The sequence below is a fragment of the Peromyscus californicus genome, unplaced genomic scaffold (genome assembly GCF_007827085.1).
Source record: "Peromyscus californicus insignis strain IS unplaced genomic scaffold, ASM782708v3 Scaffold_4__1_contigs__length_199733344, whole genome shotgun sequence".
NCBI lineage: Eukaryota > Metazoa > Chordata > Mammalia > Rodentia > Cricetidae > Peromyscus > Peromyscus californicus.
Window position 1 is genome coordinate 41,735,191 of NW_026294562.1, and position 23,788 is coordinate 41,758,978.

General features: G+C 38.5%; 1 protein-coding gene across 2 annotated transcripts in view; it reads right to left on the bottom strand.

Moving 5' to 3' along the window:
- Positions 1 to 10,288: 10,288 nt before the first annotated feature.
- LOC128094032 (aldehyde dehydrogenase 1A1) overlaps positions 10,289 to 23,788 on the bottom strand; it is a 127,301-nt gene continuing 113,801 nt past the window's right edge. For both annotated transcript variants that reach the window (XM_052712080.1, XM_052712079.1), the window contains 5 exons: positions 22,598 to 22,782; positions 19,035 to 19,199; positions 16,761 to 16,918; positions 14,370 to 14,444; positions 10,289 to 10,871 (listed from right to left, as the gene is read on the bottom strand). In XM_052712080.1, the coding sequence (XP_052568040.1) occupies positions 10,799 to 10,871; positions 14,370 to 14,444; positions 16,761 to 16,918; positions 19,035 to 19,199; positions 22,598 to 22,782 (656 nt within the window). In that variant the 3' untranslated portion in view covers positions 10,289 to 10,798. The remainder of the gene's footprint in view (positions 10,872 to 14,369; positions 14,445 to 16,760; positions 16,919 to 19,034; positions 19,200 to 22,597; positions 22,783 to 23,788) is intronic.

Genomic DNA, 23,788 nt, shown 5'->3' on the forward strand with positions numbered 1-23,788 from the left:
GGACATTCCCTTCATAACAGCCTGGGTGTGGCATTAGCTGTTACTTTCCCATGAACCCCTCCTTTGAAATCTCACCTTCCATCAGCATCTAAGCAATGCCATATTTCTTCTTTCCTGCAATCTCCCTTGTGGTGCTATACTGTCTACCCTAATGAAATTTGCCTGAAGATCAGAGAGACAAAGGAACAAGCCACTGCCACATCTTACCTCCAGGACTCCTCAGCCTGAAAAGGCTTCAGTTCCTGTCTCCTCATACCTTATGTACCTTTCTCTGCCCAGCCACCACTTCCTTTCCAGTTCTGGGGTTAATGGTGTGTGTGCTTGGGGGTCCCATCATCTTTTTGCAAACTTTGGAGATCACACTAAGTCAGATTATTTCTTTTCTTGGTAATTTTTTCTCTTCTTCTTTGGACGTTTATTTGTTGAAAGGTCTTCAAATTCTTCAAGATGGTTGTTCTTATTTTCCCAAAAAACAAAATGTGGTGATATATTGTGTACCCTAACAAAATTTGCTAGAAGATCAGAGGACAGAACAAGCTACTAGATTAAACATAGAAGCCAGACGGTGGTGGCACACACCTTTAATCCTAGCACTCAGGAGGCAGAGATCCATCTGGATCTTTGTGAGTTCAAAGCCATTCTGGACTACATGAGATTGACTCAATCTAGGAGAGAAACAGAGCCGGGCAGTGGCAGTACACACATTTGGGAAGCACATATTTCTATAATCCCAACACTAGAAAGGAAGTGATAGCTGGGCAGAGAAAGATATATAAAGCATGAGGAAACAGGAATTGAAGCCTTTTCAGGCTGAGGAGTCCTAGAGGTAAGTCATGGCAGTGTCTTGTTCGTTTGTCTCTCTAATCTTCAGGCAAATTTTGTCAGGGTACACAATGTATCACCATATTCCCTCTTTCCTTTTACTGGACATGGAACTATTCTTTTCTAAACATGGTCATGTGCACTGATGTTTCTATTGTAATGAGAGGTGTGAAAATACTGTCTAGTAGCCTAGGGTGATATAATTAGGTTTTCTGTATAACCTTTACCTGTTGCTCCATTCCTTTATGAACTTGGACAAGTCACTACATCTCCTAGACATTAGGAATTCTAAGCATGCCACCATAACCTTAAGGATGCAGTCTTGACATGCTTACCTTGGCAGTCATCAACAGCTCTAATTGGACTTACGGCTCAATCAACAAGATCAATACATGTTAGTGAAAACCTAACCAGTTCTCCAGGGCTAGTACAGTAATGGACCTTGGAGGAGAACCTACGGTTACTACTTTATTAAACCACCACAATCCCTAACTGCATTCTAAATTGTTTACCTTATTCCCACAGATAAGAGTAGTTCTCAACCCTCATCGAGGAAACTTCTCTTTGCAACAGGTGGAAATCATTCCAGAAAACTATAACTGATCAAAACGCAGAGTTGTGGAGCTCAGTCCCAACTGATTCATGTACAAAATGTCCCCAAACCTAAGGCTCAGGAATCATTACAGAACAGGGGTGGAGTGGGGGAATGTGAGTGCCAAAGGAACAGTATATTTGCTAAGAGATTGTGTCTCCAAGAAATACCAGAAGTTATACTTTTGATGTCTCATCAACACGGTTGCAAAAAAGTATTCTACAAAAGGTCTCATGTGTGTTAATTAAATGAATGATGGGGAAGTGCTGCCACTAAACCTGATTACATTTCTTCTCCCCTGTCAGTACCTGCATGCAACTGTCTCTTGTTTGATTCTTTATTTGCTGAAAATCTTCACTGATTTTTTTCCCACTAGTCATAATTTTAGTATAAAATATTTATCGAGTCTAAGAACTTTCTCATTTTCTCTCTACATTTTTCTTCAATTTTGTTTTCTTTTTAAAAAATTTTTATTATTAAGAAATTTTCTATTCACCTTACATACCAACCACAGATCCCCCCCTCTTACCACCCCCCAGCCTCCCCCCCCAACTATCCCCCCATTCCCACCTTCCCCAAGTCAAGGTCTCCCATGAGGAGTCAGAAGAGCCTGCGGCCCCCAGCTGAATGAGGCAGGTCCCAGCCCCTCCCCCCTGCAGTGCTGTGCAAGGTGTTATACCCTAGGCACTGGGCTCCAAAAAGCCCATGCACTAGGGATGAAACAACATTCTCCTATTTGTGGAGGAGATGCAGCAAAGTAAATGTTTTTACTTTGGGAAATCATCAGAGAGGAATCTAATAATTTGGAGAAAACATAGCATCATCATAGTCACTTCTTTGGCCTTAAAAGACTTGGGCGCTTGGGCTGTGAGTGTCAATGTTTAAAGTGAGAGGGACACAGAGATTTTTTGGTTCTTAAGGCCATTGACAAGAAAGCATTCTTCCATACTTCTCCTCTCCAGAGTCACCTGCCATGGAGGCCAGTGCTTGGTTATGTTGTTACCACTACAGAGCATTAAGAATGAAGCAGATCTACTTGAGACACTTGGACCTTGATACAAAAAAAAAAGAGGAAAAATATATTTCTGTGAACTGAGAAACCACAATGGCTTTTGAGGAAACATTAGTACAAAACAACAAATTTACTTTTGCTGTCACCTTCCAGAGGTGAGGACAAGGGATATGGAGAGTCCATGAAAGCCAACATCAGGGACCCATGTAATGCTGGAGCTGTTCTGCTCCTGGGTTGTGAGGACTTCACTGTCTCACTAAAGTCTGCCAGAGTTTCACAAATTGTTGCATTTGAGGAATTAGGTAAAAGTTCTGTGGTTGCCACTCTATTTATAGGATAAATACATGTGAATATAATTACTTAAGAGCAATAATATAATATAATTAAGCTTCAACATGTTATCATTAATTTTAAAGTACAGAGTTGTTTTTTTTTTTTTTGTCCCTCATTATTTAAGCTTTATGACTTGGCTTTGAATACAAGAATTCCTTGATCTTCCCAAACTGCCCATCTATCATTAAATGCCAGAAGCATAGGGCATTTGTCATATAAAAGGCACCTTACTAATTTAATTCCTCATTTCCAGTGTAGAGCTTGCTTCCTACTTTACCTGCTTGGATTGTACTCGTTCGCAAGTCCAGCTATGATTCACCTTCCATAGAATCAACAACCACCACATCAACAAAAAACCATTTTCTTCCATAAGAACTATTGCAGATTATCTTACTGTAAGCACAAGACACTTTGTGCTTTCCAGCTTCTGACTGAACAGTTTAGCATGCACTCATCTTCTTTTCGAATACATTGAAAAAAAGCTTTGGGCATGCAGGCTCTTTCATTATTGTGCAAAGCAAATAATCACTGAATGTTACTTGCTACCCAGCTGCCATGGATAAGAACTTCACCCCCAAGGTTTCACTGCAATGCTTAGGATTCCTCCATTTTGGTGTCTTTAATTTTTGTTCCTAAATTACCAGGAGTGCTTTGGAAACAATGAGAACTAATTTCCTTTACCTAAGGACTAAGGATTTTCTTTTTTAGACAAAAATCAGTGAGTACTAATTAATAAATACATAGAGGTAAAACAAAAAAATGGGCATTATAGAACTGTTTCCTTTCTCAGACAAGTGAATAAAATAAACAAATACAATACAAACAAAATGTGAATGGATGCTCCATATTTAATCAAGTACAGTGACATATTTGCAGAGTTCCCATGGGACAAAGAGAATAACACAGAGGCAACAGGGGTCTCATCAAACTCTGCCTCTCATCATTTGGTAACTTCTTTTTTTTTTTTTTTTTTTTTTTTTTTTTTTTTTTTTTTTTTTTGGTTTTTCGAGACAGGGTTTCTCTGTGTAGCTTTGCGCCTCTCCTGGGACTCACTTGGTAGCCCAGGCTGGCCTCGAACTCACAGAGATCCGCCTGGCTCTGCCTCCCAAGTGCTGGGATTAAAGGCGTGCGCCTACATGTTGATTTAGTCACGAGTCTGTAAAACGAAGTTACTGGTTACGGGGCTAGAAGAAGAACATCAGGCTCCTTTCCAGGTCTGACACGTGGGGTTCCATGAGTGAGGGGTAAAGTCACAGTGGGCAGAAGTGCTAAGCCCCCTGTCTTTCAGTCCTCTAATTCTCCCCATTGATTCCATGAGGCTCAATCTCTGAACTAAACAGTAGGTGACCAGCATCACTGTAGCTGCTAGCTGCATTTGAAAGCAGACTCTTCAGTTTGTTGTTCTCTTCTTGTCCCTCTATTAGCTTAAAGATTAATCCCCATGACTGTGGTGAAAGGCAGTGAAATTCATTTAATTAGAACAAAGTGTGCTTAGCCTACTGTGGGGCTGACATTCTTCTGCACCCTGTTCTTTCTTTGATAGCTAATCTTCCCTTTTATCTGAAGACAATAATTAAAAAGAAAGCAGTTTAAAAAGAACAGGCAAATAAAACGCAATTCTAGTGGGTTTAACTGAATTTACCTAACAATTTAAAGGAATGCTGAGAAAATGAGCAAGCAGAAAAAAAAAATACAATGCCAAGGTCAAGAGAAAGATTTGGCATCTATGAGTAATGATTCCTTTTGTTGAATAACTGTTAGGTCCAGATTTTTATTAAGTAGATTAGTATATGTATTATATATCATTAAGCACTTGTAATCTGAGGATCTTACAAGGCAAATGCTATTTCATTTACTAGAATAATATGAGTGTGTTATCGTTAATCCCCTTTAATAAGACTCAAATAGTAGTTTAGAAATACAGAGAAATGTTTCCCTAACCCCACATTCAGTTAGTTCGGAAGAGTTCATCTAAACCTTGGACTTGGGCTCCAAGGTCCTGATTATCCACAACCACTCTCATCTGCTGGACGGTGACTATGCAAGGAAAATTTGATTCTTAATTAAAGTAATGGCTATTGTGAGAGCTGAAACCATAATTCAGCCACAGTTTGACTGCAAAGTTATACTTTCTTGTATAACTTCACTTTGAAAAGACAATGAAATTTCTCTATAGCTGAGTGATTTCTATCCACTTAATTTTAAGCAGTGTCTCCTCATGTCACTAGAAGATTAGTGATCTGGAGAATTCCTGGAAAGAACCCATGACTACAAAGACTGAAGGACTGATTAGGTGCAGCATGAATCTTAACAGGTCTTATTAATAAAATCAAACCCAGGGCCTGGTATTGGGGTGAATGCTGAAAGATCAGAGAAGCAGAACAAGCCACAGGCACCTCACCTCGCCAGTTCTTCAGCTGATCCTGTTTCCTCAGATTGGAAGCCTCTGTGTCCTCATTCGAATGGGTCTCAGCTGAACTGCTGCTCAAAAGCCGGAAGCTTAACCAGCTGAAAGCTTCTAGTTTCTGGTCTTCATGCTTATATATCTTTCTGCTTTCTGCCATCACTCCCTGGGATTAAAGTCTCACTTCTTGGGATTAAAGGTGTGAGTCACCATGCTTGGCTGTATCCTTGAACACACAGAGATCCAGAGGGATTTCTGCCTCTGGAATGCTAGGATTAATGGCGTGCACTACCACTGCCTATCCTCTATGTTTAATATTGTGGCTGTTCTGTTCTGTGACCCCAGGTAAGTTTATTAGCGTGCACAATATTTCAGGAAACACAATACCACCACAATTAGGTTGTCAATGATACTGAGAGATCAGAACTTTGCAAGTCCACAGACCAATTCCCTGGGAACATCTTTAAGTCCTTTAGTAGCATTTTTGCCCTCCTCTGAACATAACCTCACATCTTTGTAATCATGGGGTAAGTCCTGTGGAATGTGACAACAGACCTCCAGTGTCCACTAAGCAAAGAGCCGAGCAGGTTGTCAGATACTATCCAAGGCCTATAATAGACCTTTCCCACTTTCTATAACCCACCTACATGATGTACTCACTAATGTGTTTCAAGAGTGTGGTATTTTGACTGCCTTCGTTCTGTTACTATAAAAAGCTCATGAAATTGCTCCCTTCTTGAAACATCATATGGGGGAATCTGAATCTGTGTTCCTGGGTAATGGTCACTCATATTCAGCCCAGAATGTACGCTCTCTTTTGTTCTTTTGAGGCGAGAGCCGTTTCTTTCATCATTAGTTCTCTGTGACTAAGGGACAGAGTTAGAATGAGTGTGCTACAGAATGGAAGGAGAGAGACTTCTGTGAGGAACACGAAGTACAGACACTGCTGCCCTCTAAGGAGTATGGCTGTCCCTACAATTGCCCAAGAAGAAAAACACAGGTTTTTCCTCTTAATGTAAATATCCTTGTCTGGATTAGAGTAAATAATCAAACATTTAATTTACAAAACTTTCCCCTTCAAACCATGTATCTCCTTTGCCTTTTCTCAGTTAGTAACATTGAATTTCATGTTTCTTAGCTTTCCTTTAGAGGCTGAGAGTATCAGCACTCTTACTGAAGTCAGTATGTGATGTATCCGTATCAAGAACAAAGAGTGAAACAGAAGCAGGCCACAGGAACTAAACGCAATAAGTGATCTCCATCAGTTTCTATCATGCAACTTTCACAAAGGTTTGATGGGACAATTACGAAATACTGCTGAAGGCCTGGGTAGTAGATACCAGCAATCTGTTAGGACTCACTTATTTCAGCAGAAGGTAATTCCAGTGTGCTTTTGTGAAAGAAGAACTCTATTTCCAGGTCTAGAGAAGTAATTTGAGCTGAATTTCTGAGATCTACAAAATGTTCCTACAGGGAAATAAGTCTCTGTAGAGAGTGGGACTGACAGAGTCAAGGCTAGGAAACACCTAAATTAGTAAGTAAATGTGTAGGAGAGTTCTTTCCACTGCTCTGCCCTTTCCTCTATAAGCTTTAAATAGTTTAAAAATAAGTTAAAAGGTTAGTTACTAGCTTAAATCATTCCTATGCCTTTCAATATTTTCCTAGGGCTGATGAATCTTTGAGTCAATAATTTAAAAAACAAAAACAAAACCCAAACCAAATTCCTAACACTAGGTGAAGTCATTCACACCAATGAACACTGAGCCGGGGTGGGTGGCTCTGCTCTTGCCTTGCTGTAGATATACTACATGAGATGAGAAACCTGAGTTTCCAGTGATGGGAATTGTCCTACATGGTATAGTTAAGAACCATATTTTCCCTTTGAGATAAACCGGAACTGAAGAACCAATTCCAAAACCTGCTTTAGAACTGCTTTGGGGTTGGGTGAATTTCAACATTGACGTGTGAACACATTGAAAAATAGGCTACTTTTTTTTTTGCAATACAATTCAGTTCTGCATATCAGCCTTGTTCTCCCCCCTCCCGCCCCCCTCCCCTTCCCCCCAGCCCGCCCCCCATTCCCACCTCCTCCAGGGCAAAGCCTCCCCTGAGGAGTGAGATCAACCTGGTAGACTCAGTCCAGGCAGGTCCAGTCCCCTCCTCCCAGGCCGAGCCAAGCGACCCTGCATAGGCCCCAGGTTTCAAACAGCCAACTCATGCAATGAGCACAGGACCCGGTCCCACTGCCTGGATGCCTCCCAAACAGATCAAGCCAATCAACTGTCTCACCCATTCAGAGGGTCTGATCCAGTTGGGGACCCCTCAGCCATTGGTTCATAGTTCATGTGTTTCCATTTGTTTGGCTATTTGTCCCTGTGCTTTATCCAACCTTGGTCTCAACAATTCTTGCTCATATAAACCCTCCTCATTCTTGCTAATTGGACTCCCAGAGCTCCACCTAGGGCCTAGCCATGGGTCTCTGCATCCAGATCCTTCAATCGTTGGATGGGGTTTCTAGCATGACAATTAGGGTGTTTGGCCATCCCATCACCAGAGTAGGTCAGTTCGGGCTGTCTCTCGACCATTGCCAGCAGTCTGTTGTGGGGGTATCTTTGTGGGTTTCTGTGGGCCTCTCTAGCACTTTGCTTCTTACCATGAAGACCACATGAGAATAGGAAGAAGCAAAGTGCTAGAGAGGCCCACAGAAACCCACAAAGATACCCCCGCTACTGGACTTCTTAAGAGAGATGAACGGAGTGAAAAAATAGGCAGAGAATATGGAGAGGGGACTCATGCTGCCTCAGGAAAGGGGCCTTTTAGGTAATCATTTTTTTTTTCTGAATTACGGGAAGAAATAGCTAAGATCTCTACCTTAAGTCAGTTATGCTTCGTGTTGATATTAATAAATATTCTCGTCACTGCCATTCACACATTTCAATCTGGCTATTTCAAAAATAGTTTCAGAAGCACATGTCTTTTAAAAAGAATGGAGGAGAAATAAAGACACAAAAAGGAAAAGAGAAAAATCCCTGCAAGATTAAACATTTGATAACCTGTATCTGAGGTCTGACATTCCCCCTCCCTGGATGGTAAATTTCCATTTCTGCCAATGAGCTTGGTATGTATGTGTGAAGATGAAAATCTCTCTGTTGTGTAGACATTGTGGACAACGAAGTTATATTTATATAAATATAACTTACAACAGTAAAGCTAAATTCTTCATAAAATTGCCCACACAGGAGTTAATAAGAAAAGGTTTTAAGAATTATTGCTGGTGCGATTTTCATACAATTAATAAAACACAACGTCCAGACACTTAGGAGAAGCTAGTACAAAGCAGAGAGTTTTTTGTTTAATCCTGTAATGTCTTATTTACACAAGGAAGGTTTAATTTTCAAATATTGAAACCTGCTTCTGGCTTTTGTCTTGTTCTGGACTGAGCCTTCTCTGGGATATATGAGAAGTGTTCTGGTGAGGTGCATTGCCACACTATTCACACGCTTGCCTGCTGACAAATTTATGCATAACTTGAATGCATCTTGTGAAAATATAGGATTTGTTTTTGGTTTAAGAAAATTAAAATTAAAAGAAAAAGTAAATTAAGATAAATTAAATAAAAAGGTGTGTGATGGTGGCACACACCTTTAATCCCAGGACTCAGGAGGCAGAGCCTGGCAGGTCTCTGTGAGTTTGAGGCCAGCCTGGTCTACAGAGCGAGATCCAGGACAGGCACCAAAACAACACAGGGAAACCCTGTCTCGAAAAAACAAACAAACAAAAAATTAATAAAAAAAATAAAAAGGAAATTATATCCTCTGTAATTCTTTTTTTTTTCTAAGATCAAACACCTTTCAGCTTTCCCAAGACTTCCATTTCCACAGATTTCTAAATAGCAGTAATTATGTTGCAAATCTTACATTGTAATTTTAACGATGGCAAAACTAATGATTTTATAGAAGTCTGAGGACCTCAATATTGGAGTTGCAGTTACTTTAGGTCTCTGGAGCCACCGACTTTTGGTGATTCTCACACTACTATGTGAAGGCAGCTATCAAAGTATCATAACATCACTGTCAGGGTGTCTGCTGCATGGCCATGATAAACTTTTTTATTTGTAATTGGAATCTGGAATGTTCTGGTCTAGTGATCCCTAACTTCAAATTTTAAGTCATCAAACAAAGGACATTTTAGAATACACACACCAAAGCACATAAAACTCTTGTTTTTATTTGAATCCACCTTGCTTTCCACATGGGAGCACAGGCTAGAGGGAGAAGGTCTTAGTTGTGGGTATAATGGGTGCGTGGGCCTACAAGGAGGACATGATCCCAGAGGCTCCTTTGATCTTCAGGGTACTTCCTTTTCCAGCAGCAATGCTTCCTAACGCAAGAACAGCACCTTCTAACAAGGCTTCCTGAATGTACTTCGTGTTAAATCAGGCAATGAGGCAAGCAGAAAGACAAGCTCAATGCTAAGATAAATTTGGGAAAAAATAAATCGAAACTAAGCATTTGGTGGAATTCTCCAAATCTGTAATCTAAGCTCAGTACAGAGTTGGAAACTGCAGAAGAGCATAGTGTATGGAATGTTTCCACTCTTTTTACAATGAATAATACTAAAAAATGATATTTCTTTCCCTTTATTCACTAAAAATTAGTTTATCATTCAGAGTCATATCTACTTGAATTCCTTCATGAAATCATTCCCAGTTTCCTCAGAATTCATCTCTACCGTTTTGCACATTACTGAACTCTGGGTTTCAAAAAGCCTCATTTCCTTTACATACTCCCTTCTTTTGCTATGCCAGGGAATATGTGTTTGTTCTCCAGAAATAAACTACCTTGAGGTAACAATTATTAAGTGTTATAGTGGCACAGCACATCTGCTCAGAACTTTGAAGGCATTCAGTATCAGTTACTAATCATGTCTGTCTCAACTCTTTATCATTATTTCAAGGATTATTCTGAAAAGTAAAATTTTTACTACCCCTTTGAGGAGGGGTAGATTGAACTTGTTGTTGTTGTTTTGCATTGCATGTATTCACTCAATTTAATGCTTTTGACTGACCAGTAGAGTTTATCATCATAACCCAAACTTAAACCAAAATAATCCCAGAGAAACAAAATCATGCAAGAGTGCCTTTATTAAGCTTTACATTCTAATTCCAGCGAGGCATTTCATTTGACAAGTAGGCATGGCATTCTAGGAAACATTTCACAACACTCAGAGGGGATAACCACAGGGAACAGAGCAACTTACTCTGTAGTCATTATGCGTGTTGAGTAATTCAAGGAGTCACTGAGGGACAGAGATTAAATCATGACTGGTCCTCTTTACCAAGTAAATATTCTAAGCAAGTAGCTACAGTGGAAAGCACGTGATCATGACAGTCACAGAGAGCTTGCACCTAAATCTACCCTTTCAATCTAGGATATGAATTGGTGTCACATATTAGAAGGTTAATGATTCTTTCAGATTAAGCTACAGGTTTTCTATGTGTGACATTAATACTGATGAATCACTTATGTTTAAGAAATCAATAGAAGAAAGAGTTACAGGAAAACACCCCAATACTGGTGACTATAGGAGATGTGTAGTCATTACTGAAGGGGTTCTCTTCACTCTGCTGTTTTCTTTATGAGTTCTTCTGAGAGATTTTCATTGCAACTGTCTTGAGCTCAGTGTATTCATAAATACCATGCTCACCCCTAGAGAAGGAAGAAAAATTGTATATAAACAAGATTGAGTATTGCAGTGTAAACCAAACATAATCCCTGGAAATTTGGTGCAAGTTTTTTCTTGCTTATCTGAGTAGAGACAATGTAAAATATTCACTGAATACATAATAGTTCATATAGTTGCTAGTTGACCATAGGCTTCATGACAAATATAAATTCTCCAATGGAGAGCGATATTCTAATAAGTCTTTTATTTTAAATAATTCTGCACTGTTTAATTTCACAGACAATATTCTTTATTTACATTAATCTAGTTGACCATATGACCTGAATTATAATTCAACCTGGTCAGATTTTTATCAGATCGATAAGTAAGAGAGGTATAGTTCACGTTGTACTGTATGGTCACTGAAGATCAGCAGACCATCCACCATCTGCACTAGAGCCTGAATTCATCATCTGCATTGTCGCAGTAGTGGTGAGCAGCTAGAGAATGACTAAGGTCCACTTTCATTCAGGGTGTTCTGTTCTCTGAAGCTGGAGTTTTAACAAGGTCTTTTGACTCTGAACAAAACAAACTTCTAATCTTTCTTGGTGGAGTTTTCTATCTTTTGGATTGATTGTATATAATTTTAGGGAGAAAAGAAACTAAAGATTATACTGATTCAGACTTTTGGGATTTTAGCAGAGGTGGGCTTTCTCTATTAATCAATTTCATATAATACATTCAGGAAACTTTAACTTAGTCAACCCCAGGTGAACAGTATCTGAGAGGAATCTATCTGTAGGTACCACAGTTACTTTTAATCAGGGTTTTGCCCCGGACCAATTTTGGAAATTATGGTTTCTTTCCACCTGGTAGTTGATTTGTCTAGGCAGACTGCACTCAGTTATTCTCTGCATTGTTTTGGCGAGAAGATAAAATTACACACTCATAGGACCATTCTCAACATTATAATACCTATGCACACACAGGTTTGCAGAAGAGCAGGATCTTGGTCCTTTTTTACCAGCACTGCTCCTGAAACCCTTCTCCTCTATATGTAGAGGATGTCTTATCCTCCCTAGAAACATGATCTCCTTACATTGATTATTCTGTGGGTAATTAAAGTTTTGAAAATGCCTCTTAAAGGTTTCAATGAGAATGTTTTTTCATAGTAACTAAAGGGTTTCAACTCAGCTCTCTAAATTCTATTAAAAGATAGTATTTTAATAAGTGTTTTGTCTCAAAGAGGTATACTGTGGGATGTTCTGTATGGCAAATGTGTTGCTGATTGGTCAATAAATAAAACACTGATTGGCCATTGGCTAGGCAGGAAGAGTAGGCGGGACAAGGAGGAGAATAAAGCTGGGAAGTGGAAGGCTGAGTCAGAGAGACACTGCCAGCTGCCACGATGAGAAACAGCATGTGAAGATGCCGGTAAACCACGAGCCATGTGGCAAGGTATAGATTAATGGAAATGGATTAATTTAAGCTGTAAGAACAGTTAGCAAGAAGCCTGCCACGGCCACACAGTTTGTAAGCAATATAAGTCTCTGTGTTTACTTGGTCGGGTCTGAGTGGCTGTGGGACTGGCGGATGATAGAGGTTTGTCCTGACTGTGGGCCAGGCAGGAAAACTCTACCTCCAGAGGTAGATAATGTAACTCATGATTTTGATAAGTTTTCCATTATATTTAGAACTGCAATTTCACTCAGCATTCAATGCAGAATCATATGTGTAATTGTGGTCACATTGAAGTTGACATTCTTAGGATCTTGTACATGTACAGTTTCTAAGACAGAACTCAGGATTGTCTACTTACAGTTCTTTTTTTATTTTTTTAGCTCAGAAAGTTTATGCCTCAATCCTTACTAGTTCTTTACTTCCCATGCCTTACTGGTTCTGTGCTTCTAAGTCCTCACTGCACACATCAACTGGGCCTTTGTCACATGCTGCTGATTCTCATGCCCAGCTCTGGATGAGGTCTGGGACTGCATTTCCACTAAATTTCTGCATGGTCTCAAGCTTGTTGTCACAGAACATGAAATATGTGAAAAAGTGTTATAGTATCAGGCCATGTCTGCTTTCCCTTCTGTGCTGAGAAATTAACTTTAATAAAGTCTCAGGGAAACTGCTAGAGTTGACAAATATAATCAAGTAAAATAAAAAATCATTCTAGTTCTTGTTTTAAACACAATATTTATGAATATCTCCCTGTTCCTGTAGTGGGTAGCCATTCCAGCTTTGATCTGGAAGTTCCAACCCCTATTGAGGCTTCGGCAACTGTCCACGCCTACAAGGCGGGACCAAGGGAGGTGCCTGGAGACCCGAGATCTGGATGGGCCAGCGCTCTCTCTGTTCCTGGATTCTAGATGATGGAGGCTGACCGAGCAGAGCTCCAGAGAACACCACTGGACTGAGATACACCTTCTCCAGACCCCGTGACCTACCTATCCCTTCATTTGTAAGTTACCCACTAAATAAATCTTCCTTTTAACTACGTGGAGTGGCTTTAATAATTTCACCAATATGTTCCCATTTTTATTAATTGACTGAAGAAAGCAATACCCTGTGAAGTACAGAGAGAGATTAAATTTGGAACATTCCCAAGTGAATTAAGTAAACAAATGTGAAGTGAGTAAGATTACAAAGTGCTAGATTTTTGCCACTTAACCTGTTCCAGTGCCAGACTGACCACAGATTCAGAAATCAAGGCTTGGGCTCCCCAGATTACCATTGAACACATTGGGAACTGTATATCCCTAATTTTGGCTCTTTGGGGCATCTGTTTCCATCTGATTTAATTTTGTTTTTCTGCCCTCTCCTTTTTTTATTTTTTTTACCTTTTTGAGACAGGATTTCACTGTGAAATCCTAGAGAGCCTGGGACTCACTATATAATCCTGGATGGCCTGAACTCATTATGTGGACCATGCTGGCTTTGAAATCACAGAGATCTGCCTGTCTCTGTCTCCCAAATACTAAGATTAAAGAATAATCCACAATCTAATTCTCGGGGGTCATTAGAGATAGTCACTTCAGTAATTCTTGGAGACATTATGCAGTAAATGCCTTGTTTAACACAGGCACTAGTATTTTGGTAGACTTCACTAGAAGCATGTTAGTTTGGGATAAGGCAACTTTAATTCATTTAAGGGCTATACTTAAATACCTAGAATGTTTTCACATTTATTCAAAAGCATCTCTAGACTGCCAGTTTATCTTTTTACTTTCTGAAAGTTTCCCAAATGGCTTATAGTCACTTATATCATAGGCAATCCTAAGAGCAGGCAACAATTCAGCTACCAAGGTGGGGTACTTATCAAGGTCCTTTATGGACAATTAGAACTTAATAAAGTATATTCCTCCTGTTATTGTTTTTCTGCACTTTGGGAGTACTTCCAAAATTTTAAATGTTATTCAGTCGTAAGAAACTCTAAGGAAGAATGCAGGCATACTTTACTTAAGGTGGTGAAAATGGACTAGTCTCCTTGGCGTGATAATCCTTTTCACAAAAATATGTTTATAATACAGATTTTTACTCACAGTTCACGTCCATTTCCAGACATCTTGAATCCACCAAAGGGGCACTGGGCTGACAAGACCATATAGCAATTCACCCTTAAGCAAAGAAGAGAAGGACATTATAGATAATACTTAACGTATCCCATAATTACAAAGTTAGAAATGAAAAGAATTAAAGGTCTTTTTAAAAACTTTATTATTCAGTATAATATACTATGGTGATATTTTGTTTGTGCTCTAACAAATAAAGCTTGCCTGAAGATCAGAGGGCAGAGCTAGCCACTAGTCAGTCATAGAGGTTAGGTAGTAATGGCATACACCTTTAATCCAGCACTTGGGAGAAGGAAGCAGGAAGATCAGGAGTTCAAGGCTACCCTGGGTTACATGAGATTGATCCTTTCTAAAAGAGAAACGGAGCCAGGCAGTGGAGGCTCATGCCTTTAATCCCAGCATGTGGGATCTCATGCTTTTGATCCCAGTACTTGGGAGGCAAATGCCTTTAATCTCAGCAAATAGGGAGGTGGAGACAGGAAGTGATATGGCTGGACAGAGAAGGGAATATAAGGTGGGTAGAGACAGGAGCCTGCCCCTTTCAGGATGAGAATTTGGCCCTATAAGTGGCTATGCCTTGCTCCTTTGTCTCTCTGATCTTTCGGCATTTACCCCTATATCTGACTCCAGGTTTTTATTATTAAGACCAATTAGAATTCGCACTATAGTATACTCATTGGAATAAAAGAAAAAAAAAGCAGTGCTGTAATTTAGAATGCAGAAAGCAAATGTGTGTATTACCTAGAAACAAATAAATAGTACTACTGTAAGTGTGAAAAGTTATAAAGCAAGATTTGTCTGGATCACAACAGAGGGAAGAGCTAACGTGCACTGAAAATAAGTTATCTGTTTTGCTGGAGGCTGGGATTTGTCTGCTGTTTCAGTAGGCATCTTTATAATGCTTATGGACTTAACCAGGCTAAAATCAAACTTCTTTAGCAGTTGCAATAAGTGTCATAATACACAGTTGGTTTCATTAATTGGTCGATATATTGATTACTCAAAAGTGTTGGCAGAGATTGGACCAAATTATCATTTTAATAAGATTTTGTAAAAAAAAAAAATCAAGTGTTTCTATGGAGAAATGCGTTACAAAAGCATGACTAGAATTAAAGAGCGGCTCAACGGAAGATCAAGGTAATAGGGGAGGGGTAGTGACAGTGCCATTTGCAGGCTGTAAACAATTACTTTATAGAAATTATATTAGAGAAAGCGGTGTTTTATGGGGCTGTTGAACTCTGTCAGATGACACAGAAAATATGCTATTTGAAGTACATGATACATAATAAGCCTTCAGTAAGAATAAGTGATGAACATATGTGATATAGTAACTCTGAATTTACTAGTGTGCTTATTATAGTAAAAATATATATTAATCAATAGTCATATTTGCCATATGATAAAAGAATTTGATTGTTTTCATTAACTATCAGAAAGCATCATAATCAAAACAAGAAACAATAGACTTTGAAATGGTGCTTAATGCTAATTCTATAACAATTATATATTCTAAAATAATAGTATAATTACATGGAAGTTTAGAAAGTACTCTTTAAAAGAATTATACCCAGAGTCAATCCCAAGATATATTGAGATGTTTGACTAATATCCGCTATGGTCAAAATCATGTTACATGTATTTATTTACTTATTAACTCATTCATTTATGTATTTGTGTAGTGGATGCTTCACAAAATTTATTATGTTCTTCTAAAAAATGACATATCTAAAAAAAAAAATCCCAGAGTAAGAGTCTACTATATAAGTTGAATACCACTTTGCCTGGGATGCAGAATTATAATCCCAGTTACTGTTGAGCCTGAAACGGGAGGATGACAAGTTCAAGGCTAATCTGGACCAAAGAGTGAGTTCAAAAACAGAGTCACCAACTCAATAAGTTCAAGTCTAACATTTTGTATATATAATAAAGCTGGAGACGGGGCTGAGGGTTTGAATACTTGCCTTGACTGTGCAAAGCACAAGGTCCAGAATTCATTGTGGAAAATAATAATGACAACAGCAACAACAATATTAACTTTTGGCATACATAAGGCACCAAAACATTGTCTAACATAATTAAACTTGAAAAAAATTTTTTTCTTTTATCTCCATTGTTCAAAATAGTGCCATATGCCTTGGAATTGTCTAATAATTCTTACAATGTACAAAGTAACATCCATAATATGTCTAAGACAGGTAACTTGGAAAAATTGGATAAAGTTAATTTGCCCTAAAAAATAAGACAATTACTTTTCTAGTCAGTCAGATAATTTCAAATAAAAATTGAAGTCTAGAGGAGGTCAACTCAGCCTGCCCATGTGGCTGATATAGGAAGGGCACCCCTTACTTCAGATGCACTTACCACACTACCCCAGCCTGCAGAGCAGAAGACATAGTTATAGCCTTATCCAGGTCTTTCGTGAAGACTCCTGCTGCTAGGCCATAGGTAGTATTGTTTGCTCTCTTGATCACATCATCTATAGATTTAAACTTCATGATTTGTTGCACTGGTCCAAATATCTACACAAGAATGGCACAAAAATAGGTTAACAGTATATTTTAAATACACTGCATATATTTCCCTAGAAACCATTGTGCATTGGCTAAGATATTGTTTCTCATGTCAGACCTACACGTAAGGATCAAAACAGATGACCATGACCAGTGAACATGGAAACATATTGTGATCATGTGTAACATTCTCTGTGTAGCAGACACCAATCATCATGGCAGCATTTATTCCTACATGCTGTGATAGAACTGCCCAGAATATAAGGACCAAACATTAAGTCACTAAGTGCATGATTTTCTTTCAAACATCTTAAACCCTAAGTCTAGTTTTCTTCATTGTTCAAGTTACTGCACAAGACAGAAAGAGCAAGAAAACAGTCCTTTGCTCTAAGAGTAACAAATAGACAATGATTGAGAACAATGTTTATGCTTTAAATAGCAGAGTTCTTTGATTTAAGCATCTGCCATTCTACTCCATTTGCATCATTTTGTATTTATAAGTATTGTGTGATATAGGACAGATTTTTTTATTCCTGTGTCACTCAATACTATACACCATTACCAAACAAAATGACTCATTACCTGAAGCCTAACTCCAGAATCACTCTGCACTAAGTAAAGCCTAAGGTCCCTGGCAGTGACTATCATCACACTTGATTACTCCCGTATGAGCCAGTCTTTCATTTCTGCTGGAATCTAGTCAATAAAGCTCCCACACATCTCAGTCTGTATCTCACCCCACAGGTAAGAAGAAACAACCGGGTTTTCTCATAGATATTAAACTCCTGTATTTGAAAGGATAGTAATCAAAATTAAATGAAAGAGAGGTTTCTTGGAATGTTAGTATACTTTCCTGGGAAATATGAGCATGGCTGGCAAAATCTCAGAGATGTCAAGTGGTTTTCTGGTTCTGAGTCTATTTGAGTGATGTGGGACAGTTAATGGCAACTCCCTGAAGGCTGGGGCAGATGTTGGGGTTCTAAATTCTTTTATGACCCTGTAACTGTGAAGCAAAACAGTGTGAATACTGTAACCAGGAAACAAGTGAGTTTGCTAGGAGATGTAGCAACTTAACTGACACAGTGTAGGCTCTGGGCTCCTATTTTGAAGCAGCAAATGAGCTGTTCTAGTGCGCACATTATAGGGACATAATAAATGCTTCCATGAATAAAAACGATTTTCTGCTTTATTGTTCTTGTATCCATGTTAATCAAGGTCTACAAGAACAACAGCTGTAATCAAAGAAGAATTAGCCAATAAGTGCAGAAATTCAAAAGCAGTTGAGGAGTGAATTGACACAAACAATCTAAGTGTGTTAGATGATCCACACACATGTGTTTTATTTCTGTTGTTTATATTTATTTCCTCTTCTTGCAAAGCTGAATCTTCCCCTTTTCTCCTTATTTGCTGACATTGGAGATGTAAAGAAAATAACCTCTCAATCTTCTGTCATATCAGGGACATGATTATAAATTCATTGCATAGGGAAATTATGATTCTGTATAGTTGAGTCACTATATCTTCTTATTGTAGTGTAGCACATAACACTTTCATTGTTTCAAGCAAATGCTCATATCTCTGCATATAGTAAAAGCCTTCATAATCAAGATGTATATTACTACTTCAGTTGCACACTAGTTCCTTTTAGTTATATGTGGTTTATCTGGTTACCATATTTATTGGGCCTATGTAGGCTGTGCTCCCCAGAACTCAGCTCCACTTCCCTTACAAACCCAGTCTACTCTGCGAGGTTCATATTTTTAATGTTCTTTTTATAAGTGAGATCATTCAATGTATGTTGTTCAGTGCCCGGCATATGTAACACAACATGTGTACACTTACTCATATTTTTACAAATGACAGGGTCCTTTCCCTTTCCTTTAAGGCTGTGAATGGAGCACCTATAAAAGCCACTGTGGACTTTGTTCTGTGTTTGATACAAACTATTCATAGGCCCACTGGATTCCTCACTGATTAATTAGTCATGATCAAAAATTACTTGAGTTTTTATCATCAACTGTTTCAGGGGAATGCTATTCAAGGAGCTGAGAGTTTTAGGAGGACACAAAAGTTAAACACAGAAGAACATGGCAAGCCCAGAAACAGAACCACATGGAAGCATTACCTCCTCTTTGGCAATGCGCATCTCATCAGTAACATTGGAGAAGACTGTGGGCTGAACGAAGAAGCCTTTGTTCCCCCAGCGTCCACCGCCACACTCCAGTTTGGCTCCTTCTTTCTTCCCACTCTCAATGAGATCAAGTATTTTATCATGTTGTTCCTTGTCAATCTAATCAAAAGAAATCACAAGGAGAAGGAAAATAAATGAAAATCGTTAAATCAGTGGTTCTCAACCTGTGGGGTCACAATCATCAGACAACACATATTTCTGATGGTCTTAGGAAACACTAGCTACAAATTTATTTTGATTGCTACTTCATAACTGCAATTTTACTGCTAAGCAGTGTCTCAGTTCCTCAGATCATCCGAAATATGCGTTTTCCAATGGTCACAACCCACAGGTTACGAATTGCCGCATTAAATGATACCAACATCCAGGATACTCTCTTAAGTCTGTCAGTTCGGCAGAGGTTCAGCTCATTCTCCTCATCCTTGGGTGTGTCTTTCCTCTGAATTTCTTAGGACGGAGAGCTTAAGGGTTTGTAAACTTAGTACATTTACTAAGCACAGCAACTGGCAAAGTAGAAATATATGAAGCTTTTACATAGCTGTCATTTATTCACCTTGGAAGAAGTTTGTTAATGATTTAGCACATATGCCTGGAAACTTGGTCCTTACTGAGATAAAGATAGGAAAAGGAGGGCTTTGATTTAGGTCCAGTGGCTATGCCACTTGAGAAGCAGATACTTTTGCCTGTAGGAGACCTTTATTCTCCAGAGATGGAATCTGCCTATTCTTGGGTTATTCTACTGATCTGGCTGCCCTTTCATACCATGTATGATCACAGGTTGGGGTCTTGCTCCATTCAATGCAGTAAGTTGCATCCCTGTTTCTAACAAGAAATGGTTACCAACTTCCTGCTCCATTAAATGGACCATGTCTAAGTAACATGATAGTTATCACAGAAGCATCATGTTTTAAATAATATTTTGCATAAGAAAGAATTAAAAAGAGATCAAATTTCTGGTTGGCAATATCAGAAACTCTGAACACTCAGCCCACTTGCTGAGACGTATGGGTTTCCTATTACTCTAGTTTTCACAGTAGGGGGAGTTGAATTATTGAGTAAATCTTGTATTCACCATCATTGGTCTTAATAGCCTGCCTGAGGTATGACTGGGTTCACTTCAATGGAACAATTAGTGATCAAGGGACTAAAAAGAGGGGGTCAGGTTTGGGACTGGTTTATTTTCTGTCTTGAATTGACAACTGACAGTCTTTACATTGTTGGACTTTGCCAGTCTTCTCAGTATTCAAAGGATCAGAAAAGCTTGTATGATGTGCTTTCCAACTGCACTTAACTCAGCCTCTACAGTTAGTTAGAGTAAATGCTAGCTACTATCAGTTACTAGTTGAGAAAATTTGGCACAGTATTTGTCAACTTGTTGCTCCAAAATCTTTAGTATGCAATACTCAAAAGAACATCCCTCAAAGATAATCTTCATTTGTAGTATACTGTGGAATCCCAGGGGTTGGTTTAAAAGTCAAGACACTGACATTACTACATACTGGATAATTATAGCCAGGCTAAGTTGTTATGTACATATGTCTAACTGAGATACTCTGGAGTCGGAGTACAGTCAGGGATTCTTTAATTCCATGTAAATCTCTGTTCTAGTCTCAGAATTTTATCAGTGTATGTCCTGAAAAATCACTATTTTCAGTTCTTTTTTTTTTTCAAGATATATTTCCCAACTCACAGTGCTTCTCTGTCTTTGACCAAAGAATACTCCTAGGGAATCTGGTCCTTGAATATTTGCTTCAGAAATAGGAAATGCTGAGGTATATCATACTAGATCATGGGACTAATAATAGTACTCAGTTATCAGAACAGTCTACGAATTGGTAAATGTCACGATGTTATAATGCTGGTAAAATATATGCATTGATTGTTTGACTGTGATAATTTTCTGATTCCTTAAGTTTTATGAGTTGGAAAATCATATAAACCAAAAAGATACAAGTTCATCTCTGGAAACCATATATTCATACCTATATATTTAGAAAGAAAAGCTATCACAACAAAAATACTAAGAATTACATCTTTTTTTTTTTTTACTATCAGATCAACTCAAATAGGGATTTGAGAATTAGCAATCATAAAAATCACCAATTACCTTTATATACTTACTGAAATCAATGATAAAAAATATATAATGAGCCCGAGATGATGCAGATAATTACTTCACTTACCAGCTATCTCAGGGCACTGCTTTTGTCCTATGCACTTCCTACATGGGTACTTTGACTAAGAAGAAATGCTAAGAGCTTCTTCCAAGTTATCTATATGATAAATTGTAAGATACCACTGACCATGTTCTCTTTGGGATTAATGGCTTTTTCAAGGTCCTCTCTCAACGGATAGCTAGTAGTAATGTCCCCTAAGTTTTTTCCTAATTGAATTTGGTTCATAGCTATTAAATAACTCAAGAACAAGGTTTTGTTCCAACTCAATAGTAAGAAACAGTGTATCATAGTTAATGTGAAAGAATAACAGTTCCAAGGTCAATGTCCATTCTCAGAGCACAGCTCTCAGGAACAGCTCTACTGGCTCTTGGGGACAGGAAGCTCATCGTTGTGAAGTTTTTCCTATGCACTGTTGGATGTTCAGCAGAGTCCCTTCCTCTGTTCACTGAATGTCAATAGATCCTGCTGGGGATGTCTTTCTGTATGCTGTGAATGTGTGTTGCTCTGATTTGGTTGATAAATAAAATGCTGATTGGCCAGTAGCCAGTCAGGAAGTATAGCATAGGCAGGATAAGCAGAGAGGAGAATTCTGGGAATAGGAAGGCTAAGCCAGGAGTCGTCAGCCAGATACAGCAAGAGGTGAAGGCAGAACTGAGAAAAGGTACTAAGCCACGTGGCTAAACATAAATAAGAATTATGGGTTAGTTTAAATGTAAGAGCTAGTCAGCAGTAGGCCTGAGCTAATGGCCGAGCAATTTTAATATAAGCCTCTGTGTGTTTACTTGGGTCCAAATAGCTGCAGGACTGGTAGGTGAAAGAGATTTGTCCTGACCATGGGCCAGGTGGGACACAGGAAAACTTCAGCTATAAGATCCTCTTCACCTTGTTGTGACAACTTAATCTGTGTTCATGGAATGACTGGGTTTTGATAACTACAGGGAGAAGCATGCCAGGAGCCCAGAAGCCAAGATCTTCAAGAACGCTTCTGATATCATTACATTAGAGAAACTGAGGCCCCTGCAGAGGGTTCAGGAGTGCTTGACTGCTTATACTTGTGGAATGGTTGCTGAAGCAAAAGACTGGTTTTGAAGGAGAAATTAGTAATTGTTTCTAGACATATAAAAAATTTCACCAACACAAAATTAGAATAATTTCTTTACTATTGGGAATTATCCTCTTTTTATTTGAGATCAGGCTAATAATATCCACTAGGAAAGTGCATAGCTAAAAGGTAAAGTTAACTCTATCAAAACTATTTATCTAAGTGGTTCTTTATTCTTATATTGGAAATGCTTGTCTATTTTTAGGATTTATACTTGCCTGAGGGCCTTGATTTATTCCTGAGTTCAGAGGATTTCCAAGAACATACTTCTTAGCTCGCTCAACACTTCTTCTCACAAACTCATCATAAACTGACTCCTCAACAAAAATCCTGGATGCTGCTACACAACATTGGCCTTGATGGTAGAACACTCCATTGTGTGCAAACTCAACAGCAACGTCCACTGCAAAGGAAACATTCACATTAGAGAAGAAATATTTTCTAATGCATACACATGTGCACACACACACACACACACACACACACACACACACACACACACACACTAAAGAGATGGCTGAGTGGTAATAAGCACTTGGAACTCTTCTAATGTACTGGAGTTAAGTTCCCAGTGTCCATGAGGGATGGGTCTCAGTCTCCTGTAGCTATTTCCTCAGGACCTCTGAAGCCCTTTTCTGGCCTTTGGAGGCACTCATACTCATCTGCTACCCCTCCCCATGATACAACATCTAAATCAAAATAAAATTTTAAAATCTATATTTTTCTCAGATGAAAAATGGTGCTATGGTAAAAAAGAAGAATCATCAGATAGACACAGAGTCAACATATTCTACCTCTTAGAAGCCAGATGACAAAATAATCTTGGTGATCTTTTTATTTACAATGAAATAATAACAAAAAGAACATGGAAAGAGATGCTAGTACAGCGCAAACACAGACCTTACTAAGACTATAGATTGGATTTCAAGAACAAACAGCAATGCATATAATTTTATAACTCTTTCTAAGGATTGAGCTATTTCTGATTACTTTCAGATTTAGGTTCTAGCTAGATATAAAAAATGAAAACTAAACTACCTGTTGCCTTAAATAATTTCAAGACATTCATATACTTTGGTCAATGGAAAAATTTATCTTTCTGAAAATAACAATAAAATCCTATTAGCATTCAGAACCATCACTCACCATATGGATTTTCCTCAAGCAAAACACTTCCAATCTATCTAAAGCCTGTGTCATACATGCCTATAAATTGACTGTTTAGTTTATGTGGTACAGTGTGCCTAGAGTTTTTACTAGAATACTGTTGGCTCTAATAAAAAAAGGGTGTGTGTGTGTTTGTGTGGGTGTGTGTATTTTTTAAATGAAAAATATTCTATTCAATATTATAGAAGTGGGGTGTCAATCTGTGAGCCAATAGTAACTGCTTCAGTTATAGTAAGGAGAGT